Below are 26,845 nucleotides of genomic sequence, written 5' to 3'. Positions count from 1 at the left end.
CTGTGATTTACCCAAGATCAACTTCCAGCTGCACAAGGTCAATCCACTCTCACAGTCCTATATGTTCCTCCTATGGGCTCTGGTTGAGAGAGAGGTCCCATGTGGGTGTGTGGAACAGCTTGGCTTCCATGCATGTGCTTTGCCTGGTAATGTGTGGCATTGGTGATTGTTCAAATAGTGGATGTTATGTGGAGGTGGTGGATGTAGGGTGTGTGTGTGTGTGCGTGTGCGTGTGTGTGCTGTAGGTGTTTTGGCACATATAGTGCATTCGGAAAGTATTCAGACCACTTGACTTTAAACACATTTTGTTTTGTTTTTTACCTCATCAATATACACACAATACAAAGCGAAAACAAAAATACCTCATTTACATGAGTATTCAGACCCTTTGCCATGAGACTTGAAATTGAGCTCAGGTGCATCCTGTTTCCATTGATCATCCTTGAGATGTTTCTACAACTTGATTGGAATCCACCTGTGGTAAATTCAGTTGATTGGACATGATTTGGAAAGGCACACACCTGTCTATATAAGGTTCCACAGTTCACATTGCATGTCAGAGCAAAAATCAAGCCATGAGGTCGAATGAATTGTCTGTAGAGCTCTGAGAGGATTTTTGTCGAGGCACAGCACTGGGTAAGGATACCAAAAATGGCTGCAGCATTGAAGGTCCCCAAGAACACAGTGGCCTCCGTCATTCTTAAATGGAAGAAGTTTGGAACCACCTAGACTATTCCTAGAGCTGGCCACCCGACCAAACTGAGCAATCGTGGGAGAAGGGCCTAGACCAGGGAGGTGACCAAGAACCCAATGGTCACTATGATGCAGCTCCAGAGTTCCTCTGTGGAGAGGAACTCTGGAGCTCTATCAGAAAGACAACCATCTCTGCAGCACTCCACCAATCAGGCCTTTATGGTAGAGTGGCCAGACGGAAGCCACTCCTCAGTAAAAGACACATGACAGCCTGCTTGGAGTTTGTCAAAAGGCACCTAAATGACTATCAGACCATGAGAAACAAGATTCTCTGGTGTGATGAAACCAAAATTGAACTATTTGGCCTGAATGCCAAGCATCATGTCTGGAGGAAAGCTGGCACCATCCCTATGGTGAAGCATGTTATTTGGTCTGGTTTGCTAACTACCTCTCTCAAAGAGTGCAGTGTATAAAGTCAGAAAATCAGCCACTGCCTGTCACCAAGGGAGTACCCCAAGGCTCAATCCTAACGCTCTTCTCAATTTACATCAACAACAGAGTTCAGGCAGCAGGAAGCTCTCTCATCCATTTATATGCAGATGAACAGTCCTATACTCAGCTGGCTCCTCCCCGGGATTTTGTGTTAAATCCTCTACAACATTTTTTTCTTAGTGTCCAACAAGCTTTCTCTACCCTTGACCTTGTTCTGAACACCTCCAAAACAAAGGTCATGTGGTTTGGTAAGAATAATTCCCCTCTCCCCACAGGTGTGACTGCTACCTCTTGAGGGTTTAGAGCTTGAGGTTGTCACCTCCTTCAAGTACATGGGAGTATGGCTAGAAGGTACACTGTCCTCCTCTCAGCACATTTCAAAGCTTCAGGCTAAAGTTAAATCTAGACTTGGTTTCCTCTATCGTAATTGCTCCTCTTCACCCCAGCCAAACTAACCCTGATTCCGATGACCATCCTAAACATGCTAGATTGCGGAGACATAATTTATAGATCGGCAGGTAAGGGTGCTCTCAAGCGGCTAGATGTTCTTTACCATTCGGCCATCAAATTTGCCACCAATGCTCCTTATAGGACACATCACTTCACTCTATACTCTTCTGTAAACTGGTCATCTCTGTGTACCTGTCGCAAGACCCACTGGTTGATGCTTATTTATGAAACCCTCTTAGGCCTCATTCCCCCTAACTGAGATATCTACTGCAGCCCTCATCCTCCACATACAACATCCGTTCTGCCAGTAACATTCTGTTAAAGGTCCCCAAAGCACACACATCCCTGGGTTGTTCTTGTCGTGATGTGTGTTTTATTCTATATTTATATATATATATTTTATCCCAGCCCCCGTCTTTTGCCTTTTGGTAGGCCGTCATTGTAAATATGAATTTGTTCTTAACTGACTTGCCTAGTTAAATGAAGGTTAAATAAAAAAAAAATGTTGGTGGCAGCATCATGCTGTGGGGATGTTTGTCAGCGACAGGGACTGGGAGACTAGTCAGGATTGAGGGAAAGATGAACGGAGCAAAGTACAGAGAGATCCTTAATGAAAACCTGCTCCAGAGCGCTCAGGACCTCAGACTGAGGCAAAGGTTTACCTTCCAACAGGACAATAACCCTAAGCACACAGCCAAGACAACGCAGGAGTGGCTTCGGGACAAATCTCTGAATGTCCTTGAGTAGCCCAGCCAGAGCCCTGAACCTGATCAAACATATGGCGTCTTACCCAAGAAGACTCGAGGCTGTAATTGCTGCCAAAGGTGCAAAGTAATGAGTAAAGGGTCTGAATACTTACGTAAATGGGATATTAGGTATTGCTTTGTCACTGGGTATTGTGTGTAGATTAATGAGGGAACATTTTTTATAAATTTTAGAATAAGACTGTAACGTAACAAAATGTGGAAAAAGTCAAGGGGTCTGAATACTTTCCAAATGCACCGTATATGGGTACATCAGTCATACATGTGTGTTTAGGTAAATACATTGTCTCTACAGCTGTGGAAAGAACTATAGGTGCTTGTCACTGATGTAGAAGTAAGGAGTTACTATGCACGAATGAACACTATAAACAACACATTCTCACACAGTGAAATGCAAGTCAAAACAAGTGAGTGCCTTTTAATTGTCATTTTAGAATATATTTCAGTCAGGCTTTATGGAAAGCAAACATTGAGGCAGATGTCTGAAACATGGCACAGTAGGTACAAATGGAAGTGTGGACAGGCACAGATTGGAACAGCTGTGTTGATGCCCATCATCCAATCTTCAATGTCCTCACGGTGCACACTGTGCCCATGATTGATGTGGAGGGGTAAGTCTGTCTCAGTCAGGATGCCAAGGCTCCTCCAGGAGACTCAAGGGCAACTTGAAGTTGACGCTAACAGATTGTACATAATGAATAACTGGTAGGCTGTACTTTACTCTGGAAGTTGTTTGTCTCAAGGTAGTACAGTATGTAGCTGGAGTGTTGGTTGGTTTGTTCAGCACCAGCTGAAGAAAGGTTTCCAGACCCTTGTGTGGTGTTACTCATCTCCCGTGTGGAATGGAAATGGAACCTACACAGCACTTTATGTGAAGTTTAATTGACACTTTCCACTGCCAGTAATAACACATTCTCTTGTCAAGGTATGAGCCTCAAATTAGCACGATGACCTGGAGCTGGAGGCCATCTTCTCCTGTCTCTACAGTAGGTCCCATCTCTGCTGTTGACGTCAATGGGCCAGGTATTGCGCAACACAGCGCGATCTATTTAAAGGTCTGCGAAAGAGCTTCGGGACTTAAAAGGCAACTCCACCACCTTTCAACCTCCTTTTCATTATCTCCAGCACAATACAAGTGTTGTGAAAACGGCAAGTTGTTTAGTTTTGTAGAAAAAAGTGAAAAAGTTCTACCTGATGACATCATCAAGAGTTAAACCATTTTAAAAACAGTGTTTTTCAAACACTATGAGATTCACGGTGACGTGGGGAGCAAGACAATGCCCTGCCTTGGGCTAGAAATTTGATACAGGTTTTGAAAATAACATTTTTTGACTTTTAATGCTACCCTGTGATGTCACAGACAGATCTTTTTTTAGTGCCTTCTTATATTTTGAACCACAGATCACAACTCGCTATTTTCACATATGTAGACACTGGTTTGGTGCTGGAGATTATATGAGGTTCAAAGTGGCAGAATTTCATTTATTATTTCCGCTAGCTTTGGAGAGGCTGCCCAAAAGAGTGTTCTGTGTAAACATGTCACCTGAACTTTCTCTCTCTCTCTCTCTCTCACACACACACACACACACACACACACACACACACACACACACACACACACACACACACACACACACACACACTCACACTCTCCTCTCCCACCCTAACACCCACACCCCTTCAGTACATCTTCGCTTCCTCTATCTTCCTCTTAACAAACCCCACAGAGTGTGCTCTCCCTGATTCCCCATTCACTATCTGTGATGACTCCTCTGATGACTATCTGCACACTTCCACAATGAGAAGGATCACACAGGCTGCTCTTGACATAATATCTCTATGGAAGAGGGAGCAGCAGTGGGAGTATATCTCTGTAGGTGTCTCCTTACATCTGGAGCACTGTGAACTACCTCATCTCTTATCTATCTCATCTGTGTGAGAGTGAGGTCCTCAGCTCACCCCAGTACAAGCAGAATATTCCATACACATGTCAAAAACATTCAAGAACAGTGTTCTATTGAAAGTCTCTCACTCACTCCCACAGAAAGAGATACGCGCACACATACACACACTGTCAGACAGTTAAATGAAGAACGTGCATTGTTCACATAGAGAGTTTTGTCATGTGTTCCGCTCCTGCAGTCAAGACAACATGTGTGATCAAACGAGAGGGAGGTAAGACTTGAAACGCAACAAGTGTCCCTTGTCTGTCACACGTCTGCTTTGAACATAAGCTATCTCTATGGGTATTGGACCACAGCAATTAGCCTGAGCCTATGAGGAAAAACAAGCTCTCAGAATTAGTAAGCGGTCGCCGTCTGCATGAATGGCGGAAAGGGAAGCGATTAATAGTGTAAAGACCCTTTCATATTCATAAAAAGTCACATATGCTGATCTAGGATCAGGTCCCCCCCTGTTAATTTAATCAAATTCATTATGATCTAAAAGCCAAACTGATCTTAGAACAGCATTATTGACACTTCATGAATACGGTCTCAGGACTCCTCAATGATCAATGAACTCTTTGTAGTCAGACAGACAGAGCTCCCTCTCAAGTTTGAAAACACTACTGAGGATCCGTTCGATGCAGCTAGCTGTCTGTGACTCTAGATTTGGTTGACACGATCAAAAAGACCAAATTCCAGGAGGATTTCCATGTAAAGTGTTGTAATTATCATATCTCTGTGGAGCAGATGAGACATCTAAACGGATTCACCTCCGTGTTGTCACATGCACATAGATTATAGGCTACGACAAGGCAGGCATTTAATGGCAATGAAGTCAGTGTAAGTACACTCTTAGAAAAAAGGGTTCCAAAAGGGTTATTCAGCTGTCCCCATAGGAGAACCATTTTTGGTTCCGGGAAGAGCTCTTTTGGTTTCCATCTAGAACCCTCTGTGGACATGGTTCTACATGGAAACCAAAAGGGTTCTACCTGGAACCAAAAGGCGTTCTTCAAAGGGTTCTCCTATGGGGAACCCTTTTAGGTTCTAGGTAGCACCTTTTTTTTCTAAGAGTGTACAATGGAAGTGTGCTGTAGCCGTGCTTGACTCTATTTAACACTAGAATCTGCACCCTGCTGGTTTAAACCTGCATTCCCAAGCAGTCCCAACGTGCTAAAAGGGATACTTTGGGAATTTGTCCCTTTATCTACTTCCTCATAGCAGACACCATAGACTTCTAGTCATTGCGCTAACGCTAGTTAGCATTGGCTCGTGAAACTACCTCACTGACGAAATCTCCTTTAAAGTTAAAGGGATACTTCGGGATTGTGGCAAAGAGGTAGTTTCGCGAGCCAACGCTAACTCTCGTTAGCGCAATGACTAGAAGTCTATGGTATAATTTAATTGTGTCAATCTAACTGTGTTTTATGAATGTTATCCACATTGTAATATTCCATTTTGTGCGACTCAAGCCATTGTTTTCCGTGTGCGCATGCTCAGGCAACACAGAGAAATATCACAGATGACAGGGGAAAGCTCGAGTCGCACAAAATGGAATATAACGTTGTGGAAAAAGTTAATTATGACACAACTGCATGTGTGCAACATCTAAAGACCTGCATCACTATACTGAGAGTGTTGCCATTTCTGAAAGGACATGTTTGTTGTGGTTTTATCTAAGCCCTGACACTGCAGAACGAGCATGAGGAAGTAATAATGACATAATATGTGCCATCTAGTAGATGCTTTTATCCAGAATGACTGACAGTCATGCTTGTTTACATTTTAAGTGTGTATCATGGGGTAAGTTTCTCAAAAACAAGTGAAATTGCTTTTTAAAAAAGTGTCTGGACTCTATGAAGTTAACTTCTCCTTTAAGGCAATTCCTTCTGGAGACTGATCTCTAGGTTCATTTTCAATTACTTGTTGGAATAATCACTGATCTGACATGACTGGATTGGTGTATCATGCTGTTATGGAACACCTGCTGTCAAATCAAAGTTTATTGGTCATGTACACAGATTTGCAGATATTATCGCAGGTGCAGCAAAATGCTTATGTGTCTACAGAATCTCCAACAGTGCAGTAATAACCAGCAATACAGAACAATACACACACAATCCACAAAGTAAAAATTAAGAAATTAAGAAATATCACAACGAGTTTTCAAAGTCTCTACACTACATGACCAAATGTATGTTGACACCTGCTCGTCAAACATCTCATTCCAAAATCATGGGCATTAATATGGAATTGGTCCCCCTTTTGCTGCTATAACTTCTGGGAAGGCTTTCCACTAGATGTTGGAACATTTCTGCGGAGACCACAAGAGCATTAGTGAGGTTGGGCACTGACGTTAGGTGATGAGGCCTGGCTCGCAGTCCCAAAGGTGTTCGATGGGGTTGAGGTCAGGGCTCTGTGCAGGCCAGTCAAGTTTTCCTCACCGATCTCGCCTAACCATTTCTGTATGGACCTTGCTTTGTGCTTAGGGGCACTGTCATGCTGAAACAGGAAAGGGCCTTCCCCAAACTGTTGCCAGAATGTTGGAAGCACAGAATCGTCTAGAATGTCACTGTATGCTATATTGTTAAGCTTTCCCTTCACAGGAACAAAGGGCCCTAGCCGAAACTATGAAAAACAGCCCCAGACCATTATTCCTCCTCTACAAAACTTTACAGTGGGCACTATGCATTGGGGTAGGTAGCGTTCTCCTGGCATCCACCAAACCCAGATTCCTCCGTCTGACTGCCAGATAGTGAAGTGTAATTAATCAGTCCAAAGAACACATTTCCACTGCTCCAGTATCCAATGGTGGCAGGCTTTACACCACTCCAGCCGATGCTTGGCATTGTGCATAGTGAGTTCAGGCGGCTGCCCAGTGTGTGCGGCTGCCCAGCCATGAAAAGCCATTTCATGAAGCTCCCAATGGAAGTTATTGTATTGATGCTGCTTGCAGAGGCAGTTTGGAATTCGGTATTGAGTGATGCAACAGAGGACAGATGATTTATTTTTATACGCTACGCGCGTCAGCACTCAGCAGTACCGTTCTGTGAGCTTGTGTGGCCTACCACTTCGCGGCTCAGCCATTGTTGCTCCTAGACGTTTTCATTTCACAATAACAGTGACCTGGGCAGCTCTAGCAGGGCAGACATTTTATGAATTGACTTGTTGGTAGTCGCTGAGCTCTTCAGTAAGACCATTCTACTGCCAATGTTTGTCTATGGAGATTGCATGGCTGTGTGCTAGATTGTATAAACCTGTAAGCAATAGGCGTGGCTAGAAACTTGAAGCACCTTTGGCAGCGACTACAGCATTGAGTCATATTATGTATGACGCTACAAGCCTGGAACACCTGTATTTGGGGAGTTTCTCTCATTTTTCTCTGCAGATCCTCCCAAGCTCTGTCAGGCTGGATGGGGAGCATTGCTGCACAGCTTTTTTCAGGTCTCTCCGGAGATGTTCGTCCAGGTTCAAGTCCGGGCTCTGGCTGGGCCACTCAAGCACATTCAGAGACTTGCCCAGAAGCTGGACATCCTGCGTTGTCTTGGTTGTGTGCTTAGGATCATTGCCCTATTGGAAGGTGAACCTTCACCCACCCCAGTCTGAGGTCCTGAGCACTCTGGAGCAGGTTTTCATCAAGGATCACGCTGTACTTTGCTCCGTTCATCTTTCCCTCGGTCCTGACTAGTTTCCCAGTCCCTGCCGCTGAAAAAAATCCCCACAACACGGTGCTGCCATGCTTCACCATAGGGATGGTGCCAGGTTTCCTCCAGACGTGATGCTTGGCATTCAGGCCAAAAAGTTCAATCTTGGTTTCATCAAACCAGAGAATCTTGTTTGTCACGTTCTGAGAGTCCTTTCGGTGCCTTTTGGCAAACTCCAAACAGGCTGTCATGTGCCTTTTACTGAGGAATGGCCTCCGTCTGGCCACTCTACCATAAATGCCTGATTGGTGGAGTGCTGCAGAGATGGTTGTCCTTCTGGAAGGTTCTCCCATCTCCACAGAGGTACTCTGGAGCTCTGTCAGAGTGACCATTGGGTTCTTGGTCACCTCCCTGACCTAAGCCCTTATCCCCCGATTGCTCCGTTTGGTCAGGCGTCCAGCTCTAGGAACAGTCTTGGTGGTTCCAAACTTCTTCCATTTAAGAATGATGGAGGTCACTGTGTTCTTGGGGATCTTCAATGCTGCAGAAATGTTTTGGTACCCTTCCCCAGATCTGTTCTCAACACAATCCTGTCTCGGAGCTCTCCGGACAATTCCTTTGACGTCATGGCTTCATTTTTGCTCTGACATGCATTGTGAACTATGGAACCTTATATATACAGGTGTGTGTCTTTTCAAATCATATCCAATCAATTGAATTTACCACAGGTGGACTACAATCAAGCTGTAGAAACATCTCAAGGATGATCAATGGAATCAGGATGCACCTGGGCTCAATTTAGCATCTAATAGCAAAGGGTCTGAAAAGGTATTTATCTTTTTATTTTTTAATACATTTGCTAAATTTTCAAAAAAAACTGTTTTCCTTTTGTCTTTATTGGGTATTGTTTTTTAATTTTAGAGTAAGACTGTAATGTAACAAAATGTGGAAAAAGTCAAGGGGTCTGAATACTTTCCGAGGGCACTGTATATATATTGAGTAGTTACTGTACATAGGATGACCCATGACTAGAACACAGTATAAACACAGTTCAATGACTCTATGTCTCCTATTGGGCTGTGTTAGATCAGTGGTTACCTCAAAGAACGGAGGAATGGGAGGAAGTGAGTGAAGAAGGAGAAGAGTTGAGGCTTTCCATACCCCCAAATGAATCTAACTAAATGAGCCCTACATCTGGCAGAGCATACCTTTGTAGTGAGGTGGTGGTGTCTTGTGGAGAAAAATGACGACATGCTTTGTTTACTAAATGCATTTGAAAATAGCGTTTTTGGTTTATTTTTTCTGTGGTTGTTTCTATGAGAGCTTGTATATAGCTGGGGCAGAGCCCCAGACTCATCCACCAGAGTGGATCCCAGTGGACTTCAGTGTTAGTTCACTCATGTTATGAAATGTTCACACTGCAAGGCTCTCACTACAATATTATCAAAGCAATCACAGAGGCTGGGGCTGTTTGCCCCCACTGGCCGGCTGTCTGTCTGTGTGCATTGGTGCAAGATGTTTTAGCTTCTGAATATCAATACAGTCATCCTACACATGCCATTTTTCTGTGAGAAAATATTGTTCATCGATAAGAATGAATCTCAGATTACTCAACGTGTTACAACACTGTGGCTTTGAAGTGGTCTACGTGGGAGAGGGCCAGTCTGTCTGGGTGGACATGGAAATGATGGAATGGATGTAGCATTGATGAATGTAGAAATAGTCTGGCACCCTGGCTAGCTTTGAAACAGTCTGGCACGGATAAATCAATGCTCAATAAATGAAATGGGGATTTGTTTGATCCCTAACTGGTTCATACGCATACATTCATTTCAGATGTGGTATGAACAGAACTCTTTCAATACGCTTTTATTGTATGGGAGTATTCAAGGTTACTAATTGAACAGGATACTGCATCTAGGAAACCACAGAAGAAAAACAGCCACTGCTTTATAACACAGACAAATACAAAATAGCTTCAGGGTCATCTTCTTCTCGAGAATATGTAAGGCACACAAGTTTGAAGGAGGCAAAAAAGTGACGTTTGAAAATGTTTATAATGTTTACACACCTTGAACCATAGAGACACAAAAAGCTAATTAAATATGATATTTACTTCAATGCTGTGCCTTGAAATGACCTCAGAAGAACAGCTTCTCGTGTCTACAGGTGAACTCTAATCGAATGGGCAATGCAATTTTGAGAAGATGGCTGCAGCACCAAGTGTTCTCAGAGCATAGAAACAGTGCCTTAATGTATTCCCTGTTCAACAAAAATCTGTATTTTACCAGTGGTTTAATAATTACTCAGACAGCAGAAATAGATCCAAGCATAATGGGTTGCTGCTTGTTGCCTGTGTTATGCTTGCAGCTCAGTTCATCTCATACTGACTAGATCTCACTGTTTTCATTGCTGGAGGTACAGTACGGTGTATCCTGATGCTTGGTGTTCCTCAAATTGTACTGGGTTGGGAACGGGTTGCAAGACTTAAATATTACAACACTCAATTTAGCAATTCCTTCATTTAGATCATTTTGAGGCAGTTTACAAATGGACCAAAAGGTGACACAGTCTAAGACAGAGATCTCCATACTCAGAGGGCTGCTGTGAGTGCAGGATGTTGCCTCAACATAGCTGATCAAAATGAGAAACTTATAATGGCCTCAATCTGGATCACCTTTAGTTGAATCAGGTGTGTTAGTACTAGGCTGGAACAAACACCTGCACACACTCTGACCAACTAGGACTGGGATTGGGAGGGGTGTATGGGTAGGTGCATTGCGTAAATCACACAAATATTGCAGGACTGGCTAATTCCAGTACTGACTGGATACTAGTTGTCACATAAACAATATGCAGTTTCGTCCTAGGTTTTGTTTCCTTCACTGTTTCCTTGCTACTTTGTCAAACATTTATGTGAAGAAAGGCAAGAAAATCACATGTCAATAGGAGCTAGGCGGCCTTGCTGGATTAACAATAGCGAGGCGCTCTTCTGAAAGCTGACTGCTTCCTGCACTATCAGCACCACTGTCAGTGTCTATTCACTCAGCACTGATGGAAACGTGTCCTTGAGTGAGACAGCAAGATGTGAACAATGAGCGAGGGAGAAGAAAATGAGGGTGTGGAGATCACCAGCTTGCTTGGACAAAACTATGGAACCCTACTGTTCCTAAACTCATAAAACAGTATTGTGGAGTTGCAAATGGTTTTCACAGAAAAATACATCACTTCTAGTATGACTATACCGTTTTTGGAAATGCAGTGAATGGAATTGTTTTGGAGTGTTAGTATAGAAGTTGAACAATGAATAATAAGCTCATCAGCTTCAATTCTAACAGTCCTAAACTGGTCTGTAACTTACAGTATGTAACTTATCATTGAGAATAATGAGCTATTTGTTAACTGAGAAAAGTACATATATTTTACCTCTCTGGTATATGTGACAATCAAATGATATATATATATATATATATATATATACAGTACCAGTCAAACACTTGGACACACCTACTCATTCAAGGGTTGTCTTTATTGTTACTATTATCTACATTGTAGAATAATACTGAAGACATTAAAACTATGAAATAACATCTGGAATTATGTAGTAACCAAAACAGTGTTAAACAGATCAAATTTTAGTTTTATATTTTATATTCTTCAAAGTAGCCACCATTTGCATTGACTACAGCTTTGCACACTCTTGGCATTCTCTCAACCAGAGAGTTGAGAAAAAAAAATGATAGTCCCACTAAGCGCAAATCAGATGGGATGGCGTATCGCTGCAGAATTCTGTGGTAGCCATGATGGTTAAGGGTGCCTTGAATTCAAAATAAATCACTGACAGTGTCACCAGCAAAGTACCCCGCACACCATCACACCTCCTCCTTCGTGCTTCACGTTGGGAACCACACATGCGGAGATCATCCATTCACCTACTCTGCATCTCACAAAGACACGACATTTGGAGCCAAAAATCTTGAATTTGGACTCATCGGATCAGAGGACAGATTTCCACCGGTCTAATGTTCATTGCTCGTGTTTCTTGGCCAGAGCAAGTCTCTTCTTATTATTGGTGTCCGTTAGTAGTGGTTTCTTTGCAGCAATTTGACCATGAAGGCCTGATTCACACAGTCTCTTCTGAACAGTTGATGTTGAGATGTGTCTGTTACTTGAACTCTGTGAAGCATTTATTTGAGGTGCAGTTAATTCTATTGAACTTATCCTCTGCAGCAGAGGTAACTCTGGGTCTTCCTTTCCTGTGGCGGTCCTCATGAGAGCCAGTTTCATCATAGCGCTTGATGGTTTTTGCGACTGCACTTGAAGAAACTTTTCCAGAGTTTTCCAGATTGACTGACCTTCATGTCTTAACATAATGATGGGCTGTTGTTTCTCTTTGCTATTTTGAGCTGTTCTTGCCATAATATGGACTTGGTCTTTTACCAAATAGGGCTATCTTCTGTATACCACCTATACCTTGTCACAACACAACTGATTGGCTCAAACGCATTAAGAAGTAAAGAAATTCCACAAATTAACTTTTAACAAGGTACACCTCTAATTCACTACCTCATGAAGCTGGTTGAGAGAATGCCAAGAGTGTGCAAAGCTGTCATCAAGGCAAAGGGTGGCTACTTTGAAGAATCTCAAATACAAAATATATTTTGATTTGTTTAACACTTTTTTGGTTACTACATGATTTCATATGTGTTATTTCATAGTTTGATGACTTCACTATCATTCTACAATGTAGAAAATAGTACAAAATAATGAAAAACCCTTGAATGAGTAGGTGTGTCCAAACTTTTGACTGTTACTGTATATACAGTATAGTATCCCATATCAGCCAAACTGTATGTGCAGTACTGCAGTATAATCATTTTGACCGTAAAGCTGTTACATCTGCACTGAGGCAACCTGCTATTGATAATATCTATTCATAGGCCTATAACTTTGAAAAACATCAACCAGAATGTCAAGGCTTTCATGATGTCATGCTAACTGATTTACTCATTCCAGAGGTGCATTCCATACCAAATTAACAAAAACCTTGAGGTATTAGCGCCTCAAGGACTTTCCAGTAATTACACAAATGGAGAGACGTCTTTCCCATTCCAACTGAGTGTGTGTGAGATCAGAGAAAGTTTGAGGAGGAGATGATCATCCAGCGTTTTGGTAAAATGATTGTAGGCCGAGTACATAGTCAGCTGTTCTATCGCGCTTGAAATGATGTCTGAGGGGGAAAGAACAGTGTTCGTTGTGTGAAGTAACGTCTTTGTTGTTGTAATATCGCAAACGGACATGTCAGTTTCACGGATTCCAACTTTAATATCGATTCAGGGAATAATAAAGCATGACATTGTCATCTGAAGGCAAAATGGCGGTGTGGGAATACAACAGTCCAAATAGAACCAGAGGCCCTGGACTCATATCACATTCTATCCTGTCTGCTCTGGGGCTCTCCCTAGGCACAAACTCCAGGCTTCGACTTGAACTGACATTTACAGGCAAAGGTTCTGTAAATTTGCTTTTAAAATCTATATGCATGGCATTTCTGTTCCCCTCATTGATTTGAGGGTAAGTGAACCAAATAGATTTGTTAGTGGTTGTCAAATCACAGGCCCAAAAGTGATGCAATGCATGTAATAGTCATAGCAAATCCATCATAGGGGAAAAATAATACATTTCTAGGCAAGCAACATCCAACAAGGGAAGGCCAGAAATGACATTTATATCATGCCATGTAAAGGTTGAGTGTTCTAAAATCAGATGACTTTGTATTGGGCTTGTAATGTTCCCACACACCCTCTCCTACCATCATCAGGCACTGAATTGAACTGTAAAAACGTGGCAGCGACTGACATCTGTTGGATAGTGATGGAACTGTATGTTGTTGTGGTAATATCCCAGCCAGGGACAGCAGATTCCGATTGGACAGTTTTCGGGACAACATATTATGGATTAGATGCCCTTGGCCCTGCCCTAGTACTATCCTGACTTTATTCATCGAGTGATTCTTCACTGCATGTCAGACGGACCATTACATGCTGTCGAAGGCGAATTCCCTCCCGTTTTATTGCTTGTCAACGTCGTTGATTGTAGGCTAATCACGAGAGGATGTCCTGAATCAGAGTTCGACATAGGCACTGCTGTAACACTTGTGTTATTACTATGGTGATTTATGTGGCTTGTTGTAGTTCTTCGTGATATCGATCACTTGTAAATGTTATATTACCACTTTAAGGATAAACTTTTTCTAGACTTTTGGCTCCCTTCAAGTAAAAGAGCCGGAACATTTGGCTAACAAACTTAGTTTTTTAAATTTATTTTTTTAACCTTCATTTAAGTAGGCAAGTCAGTTAAGAATAAATGTATTAATGATGGCCTACCCCGGGCAAACCTGGACGACGCAGGGACTCCCAATCTCGGCCGGATGCAATACAGCCTGGACTCGAACCAGGGACTGTAGTGACGCCTCTTGCACTAATATGCAGTGCCTTAGACCGCTGCGCCACTCAGGAGCCCAACATGCGTAAACATTCACCCAGAACAATGCAAATTTCCAATGTACAGCCCAGAAGTTATGCTACCATTATGTCAGATCGTGAAATGCGTGTTCAAATACATTTGTACCTGGCCAAATTATTAGAAGGCCTGAAAAACTTAAAACTAAAAAAAGTAGCAATATGCAATTCAGTTAGCCAAATGACCGGTTCTTTCATCCGATGCGATTCGGCTCTCGACGTTTCCCAAAAAGATCCGTTCAAAAATAACCATTCGTTTGCGAACGACCCATCACTATATTATGCCAAATTGCAGCAACAGGTTTGAGCCTGATAAAGTTTTGTTTCTCAATTTATCGAGACTGCGGGCAGGGAATTAGTGTGAAAGAAAGGGAAGGGTAGCCTAAATAAATGGTGTCTGGTGTTTTTCAATTATTAACCTTTGTATTGATAAATAGGATATGGATTATAATTATTCCATAGATTATACATATTCTGCCCACGTGGTTGGCCATTGGTCGCCTCCAGGGAGCGCCCTACACCTGCCAGTGTCCACTGTACACGGTCACCTTTCATAGCACTAATGAATGACGTCGAACAATAACACCCGGCCCGCCTACCTTTCCCACCAACCGACTCACTGTTAATCGAAGCAGAAGTTTGACAGCTCAGCTTTTACCCCAGGCCGTCCTTTGAGAACGTACGGTTGCACTTCACTTTTGCCTTCGGGAAGAAATTGTCACTCCCTTTTTCATGATCGACTACTGTAGAAGGGAAAGACAGGTAAATAGGATCTTTCTCGGCAGTCTATATGGAGCGCGCCATGTTATGAAGAATTCGATGAGTCGATAGTGTCACATATTTATTCTGTCTGGGGAGTTTATTCTGGACATTTGTATTGTTTTTAACGGGCGTGAATAGGGATATAACCATGTCGAGGGACCCTGAAGAAGTGAACAAGCTCACCGAAAGTACATACAAGGTAAACGACCGTATGAGACCATGTGTTGCTTGAGTCAATGTATTATAATTAACTGTGAATTAACCTTTATGAGATACCATAAATGGTCGGGCTTTCCCCGTGAAAACACCTCCCATATAAACACCTGCAATGTTGTTTTACTATGTAGGGTAATAACTTCCTCAGTTGCCTGAATTCCGAAAGTGGTGTTGATAACAGGTTGCTCACTACTGTGTCACCCAAATATTGTAGGCCTGTAGCCAGAGAGACTAGATATACACTACATATACAAAAGTATGTGGACACCCCTTCAATTTAGTGGCTTAGACTATTTCAGCCACACCTGTTGCCGACAGTTGAGCTGCCCCAGTCAACTGTAAGTGCTGTTATTGTGAAATGGAAACTTCTAGCTCAGCTACGAACTGGTAGGCCACAAAAGTTCACAGAACTGGACCTCTGAAGCACGTAGCACATAAAAATCCTCTGTCCTCGGTTGCAACACTCACTACCGAGTTCCAAACTGCCTCTGGAAGCAACGTCAGCACAAGAGCTGTTCGATGTGAGCTTCATGAAATAGGTTTCCATGGCCAAGCAGCCACAGTTTGGTGGAGGAGGGGCCCCTTAGTTCCAGCGAAGGGAACTCTTAACCCTACAGCATACAATGACATTCTAGACGATTCTGTGCTTCCAACTTTGTGGCAACAGTTTGGGGAAGGCCCTTTCTGGTTTCAGCATGACAATGACCCCGTGCACAAAGCGAGGTCCATACAGAAATAGTTTGTCGATGTCGGTGTGGAAAAACTTGACTGGCCTGCACAGAGCCCTGACCTCAACCCCATCGAACACCTTTGGGATGAATTGGAACGCCAACTGCGATCCAGGCCTAATTGCCCAATATCAGTGCCCGACCTCACTAATGCTCTTGTGGCTGAATGGAAGCAAGTCCCCACAATAATGTTCCAACATCTAGTGGAAAGCCTTACCAGAAATGGAGGCTGTTATAGCAGCGGTGGGGGGGGGTGGGGGTGGGGGCGGGGGGGGGACCCCATATTATGCCCATGATTTTGGAATGAGATGTTCGATGAGCAGGTGTCAACATACTTTTGGTCATGAAGTGCACTATTGTACTATGCATGTACAGTAGACACACATGCCATAGGCTACTAAGAACATTATGTAGAGGAGAGATGGGCAACTTTGAAGCAGGTGGGGTCCACAAAAAATGGAAACTCATGAGGGGCCGCAGTGGCTCATGGGTCTGCGTACCCACATCCATATCGGCCCTAGCCAAAGATCATTTAAAAAAGTTTGAGTTAATTTCCTGCAATTGTACACATTTTGCCATTGGATGGGGACAAATGTTTGCAGTATTTAATTATATCAGATGATCAATGGGACCCCCGGTTGGTAATTCCACCATGCTTAGCCTACTACAATTTTAGATAGCTTACCGTTAGATTCATTTACCAATCTAAAACAATGTTAGCTGACATTGGCTAATCGAGTGACTGGCATAATAAGCGATCTGGTGATGCACAACCAAATTTGGAGAATTGATCCACAGGCCGCCAGTTGCCCATCCCTGATGTAGAGGCACAAAACATAATACTTCTGTTGTGAGAGTCTTCAGTTAGCCTACACCACTTGTGCCTAGCATCATTGAGCAGGCTTTCAAGTAGCCTACTGTCTACTTAAGACTGTAGCCTATACAGTTAAGTTCACTGTGATAATGAATAAGGGTTGTCCTAACTATACCCTTCTTCATAGTGTAGCCCAGCTGTGGTGTATTGTCATGGTTTCATCGGCTACACTTGTCATTAGGCAGGGTCTGAGTCTGGGTGGTTATAGAGAATAGACAGAATAGAAAGCATAATAGCAGAGAAGTACTCCCCCTCATTGTTTTCTCCACCACGTTTAATCCTTTTTTATCCCATCATTAGTTCCCTAATGTCCATTGACCACACACCAGCTGTGTCAGTTAATGGCCTCTCATTTTGACAGATGAGTAGGTGGTATAAAATCTATTGCTGGGAAAGCTGTCTTTTTTGGGGGAAAAACTGTTTCTTTCAGTCTCTGTTGTCTTGGGTCCCATTTTCTACATTTGAGTATCAGAAATGCTACTTAATGTTATATCAGAATACAATTACCCTAAGTGTTACGGTATCCACATAAATTGATTCATTTAACATTTGTCAAAGCCATTGGAAAAACAGTTTTTAGTAGTCATACCCATTAATTAACCCCCTAGAGTCGATGTCCACACCCCCGCGTAATAACAAAATCCCCATCAAAATCCGCCTGTTTAAGCCAGAGATATCTGGTGGCCGAGCTACAGCTGTGTTTGTCAGACCATGAGACATCCTGAAAATCGCTCTTCTCACAAAAACAACTGTAGTGTCTGAAAGGTTTGGCCTACAGATGAGACTCACGAACACGATGGTGTTCTTCGTTTATCTCAAGAATGCTTACAAGACTCGTCTGAATGTAACCTGTTACCAGTTAAAAAATTAATTTAAATGTATGGAATTATTTTAGTGCCCCAAAAAAAGGGGTTAAATATGGGTAAAAATATAATACCAATTATTTCCTGATCTTTCTTATATCTCTCAGATATAAGGACAGACGCTTCAAAACTAACTTCCTTTTGATTTATTTTTCCATGTATGAATCTGTTATTCAATGCGTTTCGATGGGCTAATAGCAGTAAGGCCAAATTCAGTGTTTCATCAAATATATATTTTTTGATACCTAAAGGGGTCGTAATATCAAATCAAGCTTTATTTATATAGCACATTTCAGACAGGAATGCAACGCAATGCGCTTCACCCCCCCCCCCCCCCCCCACACACACACACACACCGGCTTAGACTCTTAAGGATTAATTAGCTATTACTGTGTATCTCACTCTGCTTGGTGTCAAGTGTTGCACCCTCACAGTGCACACACTCGACAGGTTGTTGAGTGATAGGGTGTGCACTCTCTCTTTCTCTCTGCGATATGAAAGAAAGAAAGAAGGAACAAGTGGATGCCTTGATGTGCCTCTCACTGGCGTTGAAGTCCACCTCAGAGAGCAGTTAGACTGAGTTAGACTTTGGTCCCCTGAGACAGTCAGAACAGGAACAGAACAGCCCCCCTTTAGCTCCTCTCTCTCCTTGAGGTGATGATGAAACGGAGGGAAAAGTGTCCACAGGTTTAATTATTTAGCTGCAGGGTTTGACTGTGGTAAGATTAGACAGCCTCCCTCTCATACTCCAACATCCCCAGTTAGGTCTCAGTGGTAGGCAAGTCAACTGAGCTGCTCCTGACTGCTTATTAACATGGCCTTTATTCCTAATATGATGTGAGTACATGCAAAAGAGGATCGAAATGGTCCTATCTAAAATATTACCTGGGAGCCCAGCAGCATTATGCAGGATTTTATTTCCTTCTGAATAATAGAGACCTGCTTGAGCGTAGTAATGGATGAATTATAACCTGCCTCTGTATTATAACATACATACATAAAATAAGAAGTTTACTGCCAGATCAGTTGACTCACCAGTGAATTGCATACAGTCTACTTTTCATTGTGTAGTCTACTGTTTACTGTGTGACTGAATAGCCATAACATTCTACATTGCACTGGCTTCTCCTCCTGCTTTGTTCATAGACAAGACTGTACTGATATGCTACTATGGTTTTATATATCATTTCCCGGATTCTTGGGTGTAACTCACCCGTATCTTTCCAAACCGTATGTAAACATGATGTACCAGGGCATGTCATTAATAAATAAGAAAGCTGTCATATAAGAGAGAAGAGAAGAAGTGTGTACAGGAAGATAGACCCCCGAGACAATGATCATGATCCCACAGAGAATCAATTATATAGGATGATAACAGAGCTGACGTTACTGGTCCCCAAGGATCCATATCAATCAAATCCATTGTCATTTTACTGAATGGAGGCTTCTGGGAAAATGAAGAAAATATGACAGAGACTTCTGAGAGAGAACTTGCATTCCTGATTTATTGAAATCAATTGGAGCTGTCAATAAAAAAAGCCTCTTGATATTGGAAATGATCTCTAAACATGCATAATAACATGCATCACTCTCTCGCTTTTTGATTCTCTTTTTTCTCTCCGTCTACTCCCATATTCTGTTTCCATTTGTGTTTCTTTCTCAGCCAGAGGAATGGCAGTGTTGCCATTGGAATGCAGATGAAAGCCAGAGTGTAGGCCTTGGTCAATCTCTGGTTAATCATTGGCTGCTTTGGTCATAGTCTGTAGAGCTAACTGTATTAGTTTAGTTTAGAGGTTATTAGTCACATGCACAGGTTAGCCGATGTAATTATAGGGTAAAGGGACATTCTTAAGCTCCAACAGTGCAGGTCAAGAGAAGTGAATGGGGCAATAACACAAATTATAATATACACTTATTTACCACTGTAACAATGATAAATGTCCATGGGGGCGGCAGGGTAGCCTAGTGGTTAGAGCATTGGACTAGTAACTGAAAGGTTGCAAGTTTGAATCCCCGAGCTGACAAGGTACAAATCTGTCGTTCTGCCCCTGAACAGGCAGTTAACCCACTGTTCCTAGGCCGTCATTGAAAATAAGAATTTGTTCTTAACTGACTTGCCTGGTTAAATAAAGGTAAAATTTTTTAAAAAAGTAGCTGACTAGTGGTGGCTGTTCAGCAACCTGATGGTCTGGGGGTAGAAGCTATTGGCCAGTGTGTCAGTTTTAGCCAAGATGCTCTTATACAGAGTGATGTAAGTGGGGAGGATAGGCCGTGCCTGTGATCCCTGAGGTTCTTCTTGGTCTTCCTGTGACACCTGGTGTTGTAGGGTAGGCAATGTGCCTACCCTCTGAGTCCCACCCTCTGTAGGCGTGTGAATGGTGTACTCACTCACTCACTCACTCACTAACAAACACTAAAGAGAGAAAGTGAGAAAAGGCTGAGAATATCTCATGTTGATGTGACAGTGACCCCATTTAACCCAACTACCCATCTTCTCTCCTCTTCCCAGAATGTAATGGAACAGTTCAACCCTGGGCTCAGGAACCTGGTCAACCTGGGGAAGAGCTATGAGAAATCAGTGGCAGGTGAGCAGCCGTCTTATTGCTGAACTGTCCTGTTCTGTATGCTATTGCCATGGCAGGTTACTTGGTTACCAGAACGTGTCTCTGACCAACATTTATCTTCAGTTATCTCATGCATTAGTCATAGAGGGGTTCACTGTTGAAAGATCTATGTGTATAATAAACAGTAGGTCTGATTTTAAATTCAGGGTGCTTGTGTAGTAGTTCTTTTACACTCTGCACTTCCACATTTAGTAAAGCCATACTTGTTTTTTTACAGCGATGAGCCTGGCTGGAAAGGTGTACTTTGATGCGGTCTCTAAGATCGGAGAGAATGCTGCGGTCTCTCCTGTCTCCAGGGAGTTGGGTAAGTCTTACCTCTCTGGCCATGTTACAGTCCATATCTGAACGTCTCAGATTTAACTCTATTGAGACCCTTGGTCGACCTCTTTTGGATCTCTTATTGATCTTCGTAGATTCATCACCTGTCCCCTTGGCGAGGGGGATGGTGCCAATAGTCCCTCCCATCCCAATGCCTCCCTCAAACCCAGCTGTGGAGCTGAGCTTTGGCTGGACTGTACTGTATGTACATGAGTTCTACTCCAACGTGGTCACCAGCCAGACAATAGCTCCAGTAAAGTGGCACCCATACACCTAAAATATACTACACGTCCAACGGGGATTCAATCCCATGGAGGAAAACTGCACTGATTTGACTTGCTCTGCCCAGTGATCACACCAATACACTTTAGCACAGCAAGGATCCACATCTGTCCCCTGAATCTGGATGCTCATTTGCAGCCCAGCGTGTGTGTGTGTGTGTGTGTGTGTGTCTGTGTCTGTGTCTGTGGTACTGTCTGGGCTTCCCTGCTGCGCTGGGGAAAGCTGCTGATTAAATCCTGCTGCACAGTAAGACTGAGCTATACTTGTTTTTCTACATTATCAGGACCTCAATGTCCTATCAATTCACCTGAATGTCCTGAATTTGTTCAAATGCTATTTTAAGCTTAAGAGTTAGGGGTTTTGGGGTTAGGGGTTTTGGGATTAGGTGTTAGGAAAATAGGATTTTTAATGATCAAATTTGTACACCAAAAAGTCCAGAAATGTCATGAAAGCTGTGTGTGTGTGTCATGTTTTCCATTAGCTGGTAATTGCTGGCTTTTGGACAATAAAATAAATGAAAAGACAATAAATACAATTGTTGCTGGCCAAATTGACAGGGAGAAAGAACAATATTCAGTATAAATTTTTATTGGTGGAAATACCAGTCCATGTAAACACATTTGATGTCACGCTTGTTAGTTTACAGGTTGATTTGCATAATTTAGTTGATTTAAATTGGTGCGTGTGTATTTTCGCTAGTGGTTATGTAGGCTATCGTATTTATCCAACAACTGTCACACACGAGCAGCATACAGAACCTATTTTGAGTGGAATTTCTGCTACAGTTCCTCAGCTGGTTGCTGCTGGAGTAAAACCATAGCTGTGGGATGTAGGGGTGATGCAGCACCTCAGCTGGGTGCTGCTGGAGTAAAACCATAGCTGTGGGATGTAGGGGTGCTGCAGCACCTCAGCTGGGTGCTGCTGGAGTAAAACCATAGCTGTGGGATGTAGGGGTGCTGCTGGAGTAAAACCATAGCTGTGGGATGTAGGGGTGCTGCTGGAGTAAAACCATAGCTGTGGGATGTAGGGGTGCTGCTGGAGTAAAACCATAGCTGTGGGATGTAGGGGTGCTGCTGGAGTAAAACCATAGCTGTGGGATGTAGGGGTGCTGCTGGAGTAAAACCATAGCTGTGGGATGTAGGGGTGCTGCTGGAGTAAAACCATAGCTGTGGGATGTAGGGGTGCTGCAGCACCTCAGCTGGTTGCTGCGGGAGTAAAACCGTAGCTGTGGGATGTAGGGGTGCTGCAGCACCTCAGCTGGTTGCTGCTGGAGTAAAACCATAGCTGTGGGATGTAGGGGTGCTGCAGCACCTCAGCTGGTTGCTGCTGGACTAAAACCATAGCTGTGGGATGTAGGGGTGCTGCAGCACCTCAGCTGGTTGCTGCTGGAGTAAAACCATAGCTGTGGGATGTAGGGGTGCTGCTGGAGTAAAACCATAGCTGTGGGATGTAGGGGTGCTGCTGGAGTAAAACCATAGCTGTGGGATGTAGGGGTGCTGCTGGAGTAAAACCATAGCTGTGGGATGTAGGGGTGCTGCTGGAGTAAAACCATAGCTGTGGGATGTAGGGGTGCTGCTGGAGTAAAACCATAGCTGTGGGATGTAGGGGTGCTGCTGGAGTAAAACCATAGCTGTGGGATGTAGGGGTGCTGCTGGAGTAAAACCATAGCTGTGGGATGTAGGGGTGCTGCAGCACCTCAGCTGGTTGCTGCTGGAGTAAAACCATAGCTGTGGGATGTAGGGGTGCTGTAGCACCTCAGCTGGTTGCTGCTGGAGTAAAACCATAGCTGTGGGATGTAGGGTGATGCAGCACCTCAGCTGGTTGCTGCTGGAGTAAAACCATAGCTGTGGGATGTAGGGGTGCTGCAGCACCTCAGCTGGTTGCTGCTGGAGTAAAACCATAGCTGTGGGATGTAGGGGTGCTGCAGCACCTCAGCTGGTTGCTTCTGGAGTAAAAACATAGCTGTGGGATGTAGGGGTGCTGCAGCACCTCAGCTGGTTGCTGCTGGAGTAAAACCATAGCTGTGGGATGTAGGGGTGCTGCAGCACCTCTGCTGGTTGCTGCTGATGTAAAACCATAGCTGTGGGATGTAGGGGTGCTGCAGCACCTCAGCTGGTTGCTGCTGGAGTAAAACCATAGCTGTGGGATGTAGGGGTGCTGCAGCACCTCAGCTGGTTGCTGCTGGAGTAAAATCATAGCTGTGGGATGTAGGGGTGCTGCAGCACCTCAGCTGGTTGCTGCTGGAGTAAAACCATAGTTGTGGGATGTAGGGGTGATGCAGCACCTCAGCTGGTTGCTGCTGGAGTAAAACCATAGCTGTGGGATGTAGGGGTGCTGCAGCACCTCAGCTGGTTGCTGCTGGAGTAAAACCATAGTTGTGGGATGTAGGGGTGATGCAGCACCTCAGCTGGTTGCTGCTGGAGTAAAACCATAGCTGTGGGATGTAGGGGTGCTGCAGCACCTCAGCTGGTTGCTGCGGGAGTAAAACCATAGCTGTGGGATGTAGGGGTGCTGCAGCACCTCAGCTGGTTGCTGCTGGAGTAAAACCATAGCTGTGGGATGTAGGGGTGCTGCAGCACCTCAGCTGGTTGCTGCGGGAGTAAAACCATAGCTGTGGGATGTAGGGGTGCTGCAGCACCTCAGCTGGTTGCTGCTGGAGTAAAACCATAGCTGTGGGATGTAGGGGTGCTGCAGCACCTCAGCTGGTTGCTTCTGGAGTAAAACCATAGCTGTGGGATGTAGGGGTGATGCAGCACCTCAGCTGGTTGCTGCTGGAGTAAAACCATAGCTGTGGGATGTAGGGGTGATGCAGCACCTCAGCTGGTTGCTGCTGGAGTAAAACCATAGCTGTGGGATGTAGGGGTGCTGCAGCACCTCAGCTGGTTGCTGCTGGAGTAAAACCATAGCTGTGGGATGTAGGGGTGCTGTAGCACCTCAGCTGGTTGCTGCTGGAGTAAAACCATAGCTGTGGGATGTAGGGGTGATGCAGCACCTCAGCTGGTTGCTGCTGGAGTAAAACCATAGCTGTGGGATGTAGGGGTGCTGCAGCACCTCAGCTGGTTGCTGCTGGAGTAAAACCATAGCTGTGGGATGTAGGGGTGCTGCAGCACCTCAGCTGGTTGCTTCTGGAGTAAAAACATAGCTGTGGGATGTAGGGGTGCTGCAGCACCTCAGCTGGTTGCTGCTGGAGTAAAACCATAGCTGTGGGATGTAGGGGTGCTGCAGCACCTCTGCTGGTTGCTGCTGATGTAAAACCATAGCTGTGGGATGTAGGGGTGCTGCAGCACCTCAGCTGGTTGCTGCTGGAGTAAAACCATAGCTGTGGGATGTAGGGGTGCTGCAGCCCCTCAGCTGGTTGCTGCTGGAGTAAAACCATAGCTGTGGGATGTAGGGGTGCTGCAGCACCTCAGCTGGTTGCTGCTGGAGTAAAACCATAATTGTGGGATGTAGGGGTGATGCAGCACCTCAGCTGGTTGCTGCTGGAGTAAAACCATAGCTGTGGGATGTAGGGGTGCTGCAGCACCTCAGCTGGTTGCTGCTGGAGTAAAACCATAGTTGTGGGATGTAGGGGTGCTGCAGCACCTCAGCTGGTTGCTGCTGATGTAAAACCATAGCTGTGGGATGTAGGGGTGCTGCAGCACCTCAGCTGGTTGCTGCTGGAGTAAAACCATAGCTGTGGGATGTAGGGGTGCTGCAGCACCTCAGCTGGTTGCTGCTGGAGTAAAACCATAGCTGTGGGATGTAGGGGTGATGCAGCACCTCAGCTGGTTGCTGCTGATGTAAAACCATAGCTGTGGGATGTAGGTGTGATGCAGCACCTCAGCTGGTTGCTGCTGGAGTAAAACCATAGCTGTGGGATGTAGGGGTGCTGCAGCACCTCAGCTGGTTGCTGCTGTAGTAAAACCATAGATGCTGCAGCACACCCTGATAAATCACTATAAAAATATAAAAACATTAGGAAAATAATGTTGTAAGGTCTTCTGTTGTCTCTGGTAAGGCTATGATGTTAGGGCACAGGAGGTTGGTGGCACCTTAATTGGGGAGGACGAGCTCGTGGTAGTGATTGGAGCGGAATCGGTGAAATGGTATCAAATACATCAAACATGGTTTCCATGTTCTCCTTTCCAGCCCTTGTTATGAGCTGTCCTCCCCTCACCAGCCTACACTGTGTTAGGTGTTCTGCTGTCTCTGGTAAAGCTATGCTGTTAGGGGTTCTGCTGTCTCTGGTAAAGCTATGCTGTTAGGGGTTCTGCTGTCTCTGGTAAAGCTATGCTGTTAGGGGTTCTGCTGTCTCTGGTAAAGCTACGCTGTTAGGGGTTCTGCTGTCTCTGGTAAAGCTGTGCTCTTAGGCGTTCTGCTGTCTCTGGTAAAGCTACGCTGTTAGGGGTTCTGCTGTCTCTGGTAAAGCTATGCTGTTAGGGGTTCTGCTGTCTCTGGTAAAGCTGTGTTCTTAGGGGTTCTGCTGTCTCTGGTAAAGCTGTGTTCTTAGGGGTTCTGCTGTCTCTGGTAAAGCTGTGCTCTTAGGGGTTCTGCTGTCTCTGGTAAAGCTACACTGTTAGGGGTTCTGCTGTCTCCGGTAAAGCTGTGTTCTTAGGGGTTCTGCTGTCTCTGGTAAAGCTGTGTTCTTAGGGGTTCTGCTGTCTCTGGTAAAGCTGTGTTCTTAGGGGTTCTGCTGTCTCTGGTAAAGCTGTGTTCTTAGGGGTTCTGCTGTCTCTGGTAAAGCTGTGCTCTTAGGGGTTCTGCTGTCTCTGGTAAAGCTACACTGTTAGGGGTTCTGCTGTCTCTGGTAAAGCTGTGTTCTTAGGGGTTCTGCTGTCTCTGGTAAAGCTGTGTTCTTAGGGGTTCTGCTGTCTCTGGTAAAGCTGTGTTCTTAGGGGTTCTGCTGTCTCTGGTAAAGCTGTGTTCTTAGGGGTTCTGCTGTCTCTGGTAAAGCTGTGCACTTAGGGGTTCTGCTGTGCTCTTAGGGGTTCTGCTGTCTCTGGTAAAGCTGTGCTCTTAAGGGTTCTGCTGTCTCTGGTAAAGCTGTGTTCTTAGGGGTTCTGCTGTCTCTGGTAAAGCTGTGCTCTTAGGGGTTCTGCTGTCTCTGGTAAAGCTGTGTTCTTAGGGGTTCTGCTGTCTCTGGTAAAGCTGTGTTCTTAGGGGTTCTTCTGTCTCTGGTAAAGCTGTGTTCTTAGGGGTTCTGCTGTCTCTGGTAAAGCTGTGTTCTTATAGGTTCTGCTATCTCTGGTAAAGCTGTGCTCTTAGGGGTTCTGTTGTGTCTGGTAAAGCTGTGTTCTTAGGGGTTCTGCTGTCTCTGGTAAAGCTGTGTTCTTAGGGGTTCTGCTATCTCTGGTAAAGCTGTGCTCTTAGGGGTTCTGCTGTCTCTGGTAAAGCTGTGTTATTAGGGGTTCTGCTGTCTCTGGTAAAGCTGTGCTCTTAGGGGTTCTGCTGTCTCTGGTAAAGCTGTGTTCTTAGGGGTTCTGCTGTCTCTGGTAAAGCTATGCTGTTAGGGGTTCTGCTGTCTCTGGTAAAGCTGTGTTATTATAGGTTCTGCTATCTCTGGTAAAGCTGTGCTCTTAGGGGTTCTGCTGTCTCTGGTAAAGCTGTGTTCTTAGGGGTTCTGCTGTCTCTGGTAAAGCTGTGTTCTTATAGGTTCTGCTATCTCTGGTAAAGCTGTGCTCTTAGGGGTTCT

The 26,845-nt window shown here is 44.4% G+C and overlaps 1 protein-coding gene across 2 annotated transcripts in view; it reads left to right on the top strand.

Annotated features, from left to right (window-relative positions):
* Positions 1–13,920: 13,920 nt before the first annotated feature.
* LOC110539043 (BAR/IMD domain-containing adapter protein 2-like 1) overlaps positions 13,921–26,845 on the top strand; it is an 80,176-nt gene continuing 67,251 nt past the window's right edge. The window contains exons 1-4 of one of the 2 annotated variants that reach the window (XM_090197170.1): positions 13,921–15,269; positions 15,408–15,468; positions 20,460–20,535; positions 20,792–20,878. In XM_090197170.1, coding sequence (XP_090053296.1) covers positions 15,418–15,468; positions 20,460–20,535; positions 20,792–20,878 — 214 coding nt within the window. In that variant the 5' untranslated portion in view covers positions 13,921–15,269; positions 15,408–15,417. Of the gene's footprint in view, positions 15,469–20,459; positions 20,536–20,791; positions 20,879–26,845 lie in introns of both variants that reach the window. The other variant, XM_090197171.1, reaches the window with a different exon arrangement.

This window comes from Oncorhynchus mykiss, chromosome 13 (assembly GCF_057628025.1).
Source record: "Oncorhynchus mykiss isolate SJ-2025 chromosome 13, ASM5762802v1, whole genome shotgun sequence".
Taxonomy (NCBI): Eukaryota; Metazoa; Chordata; class Actinopteri; order Salmoniformes; family Salmonidae; genus Oncorhynchus; species Oncorhynchus mykiss.
This window is presented reverse-complemented; position numbering and strand designations above follow the sequence as displayed.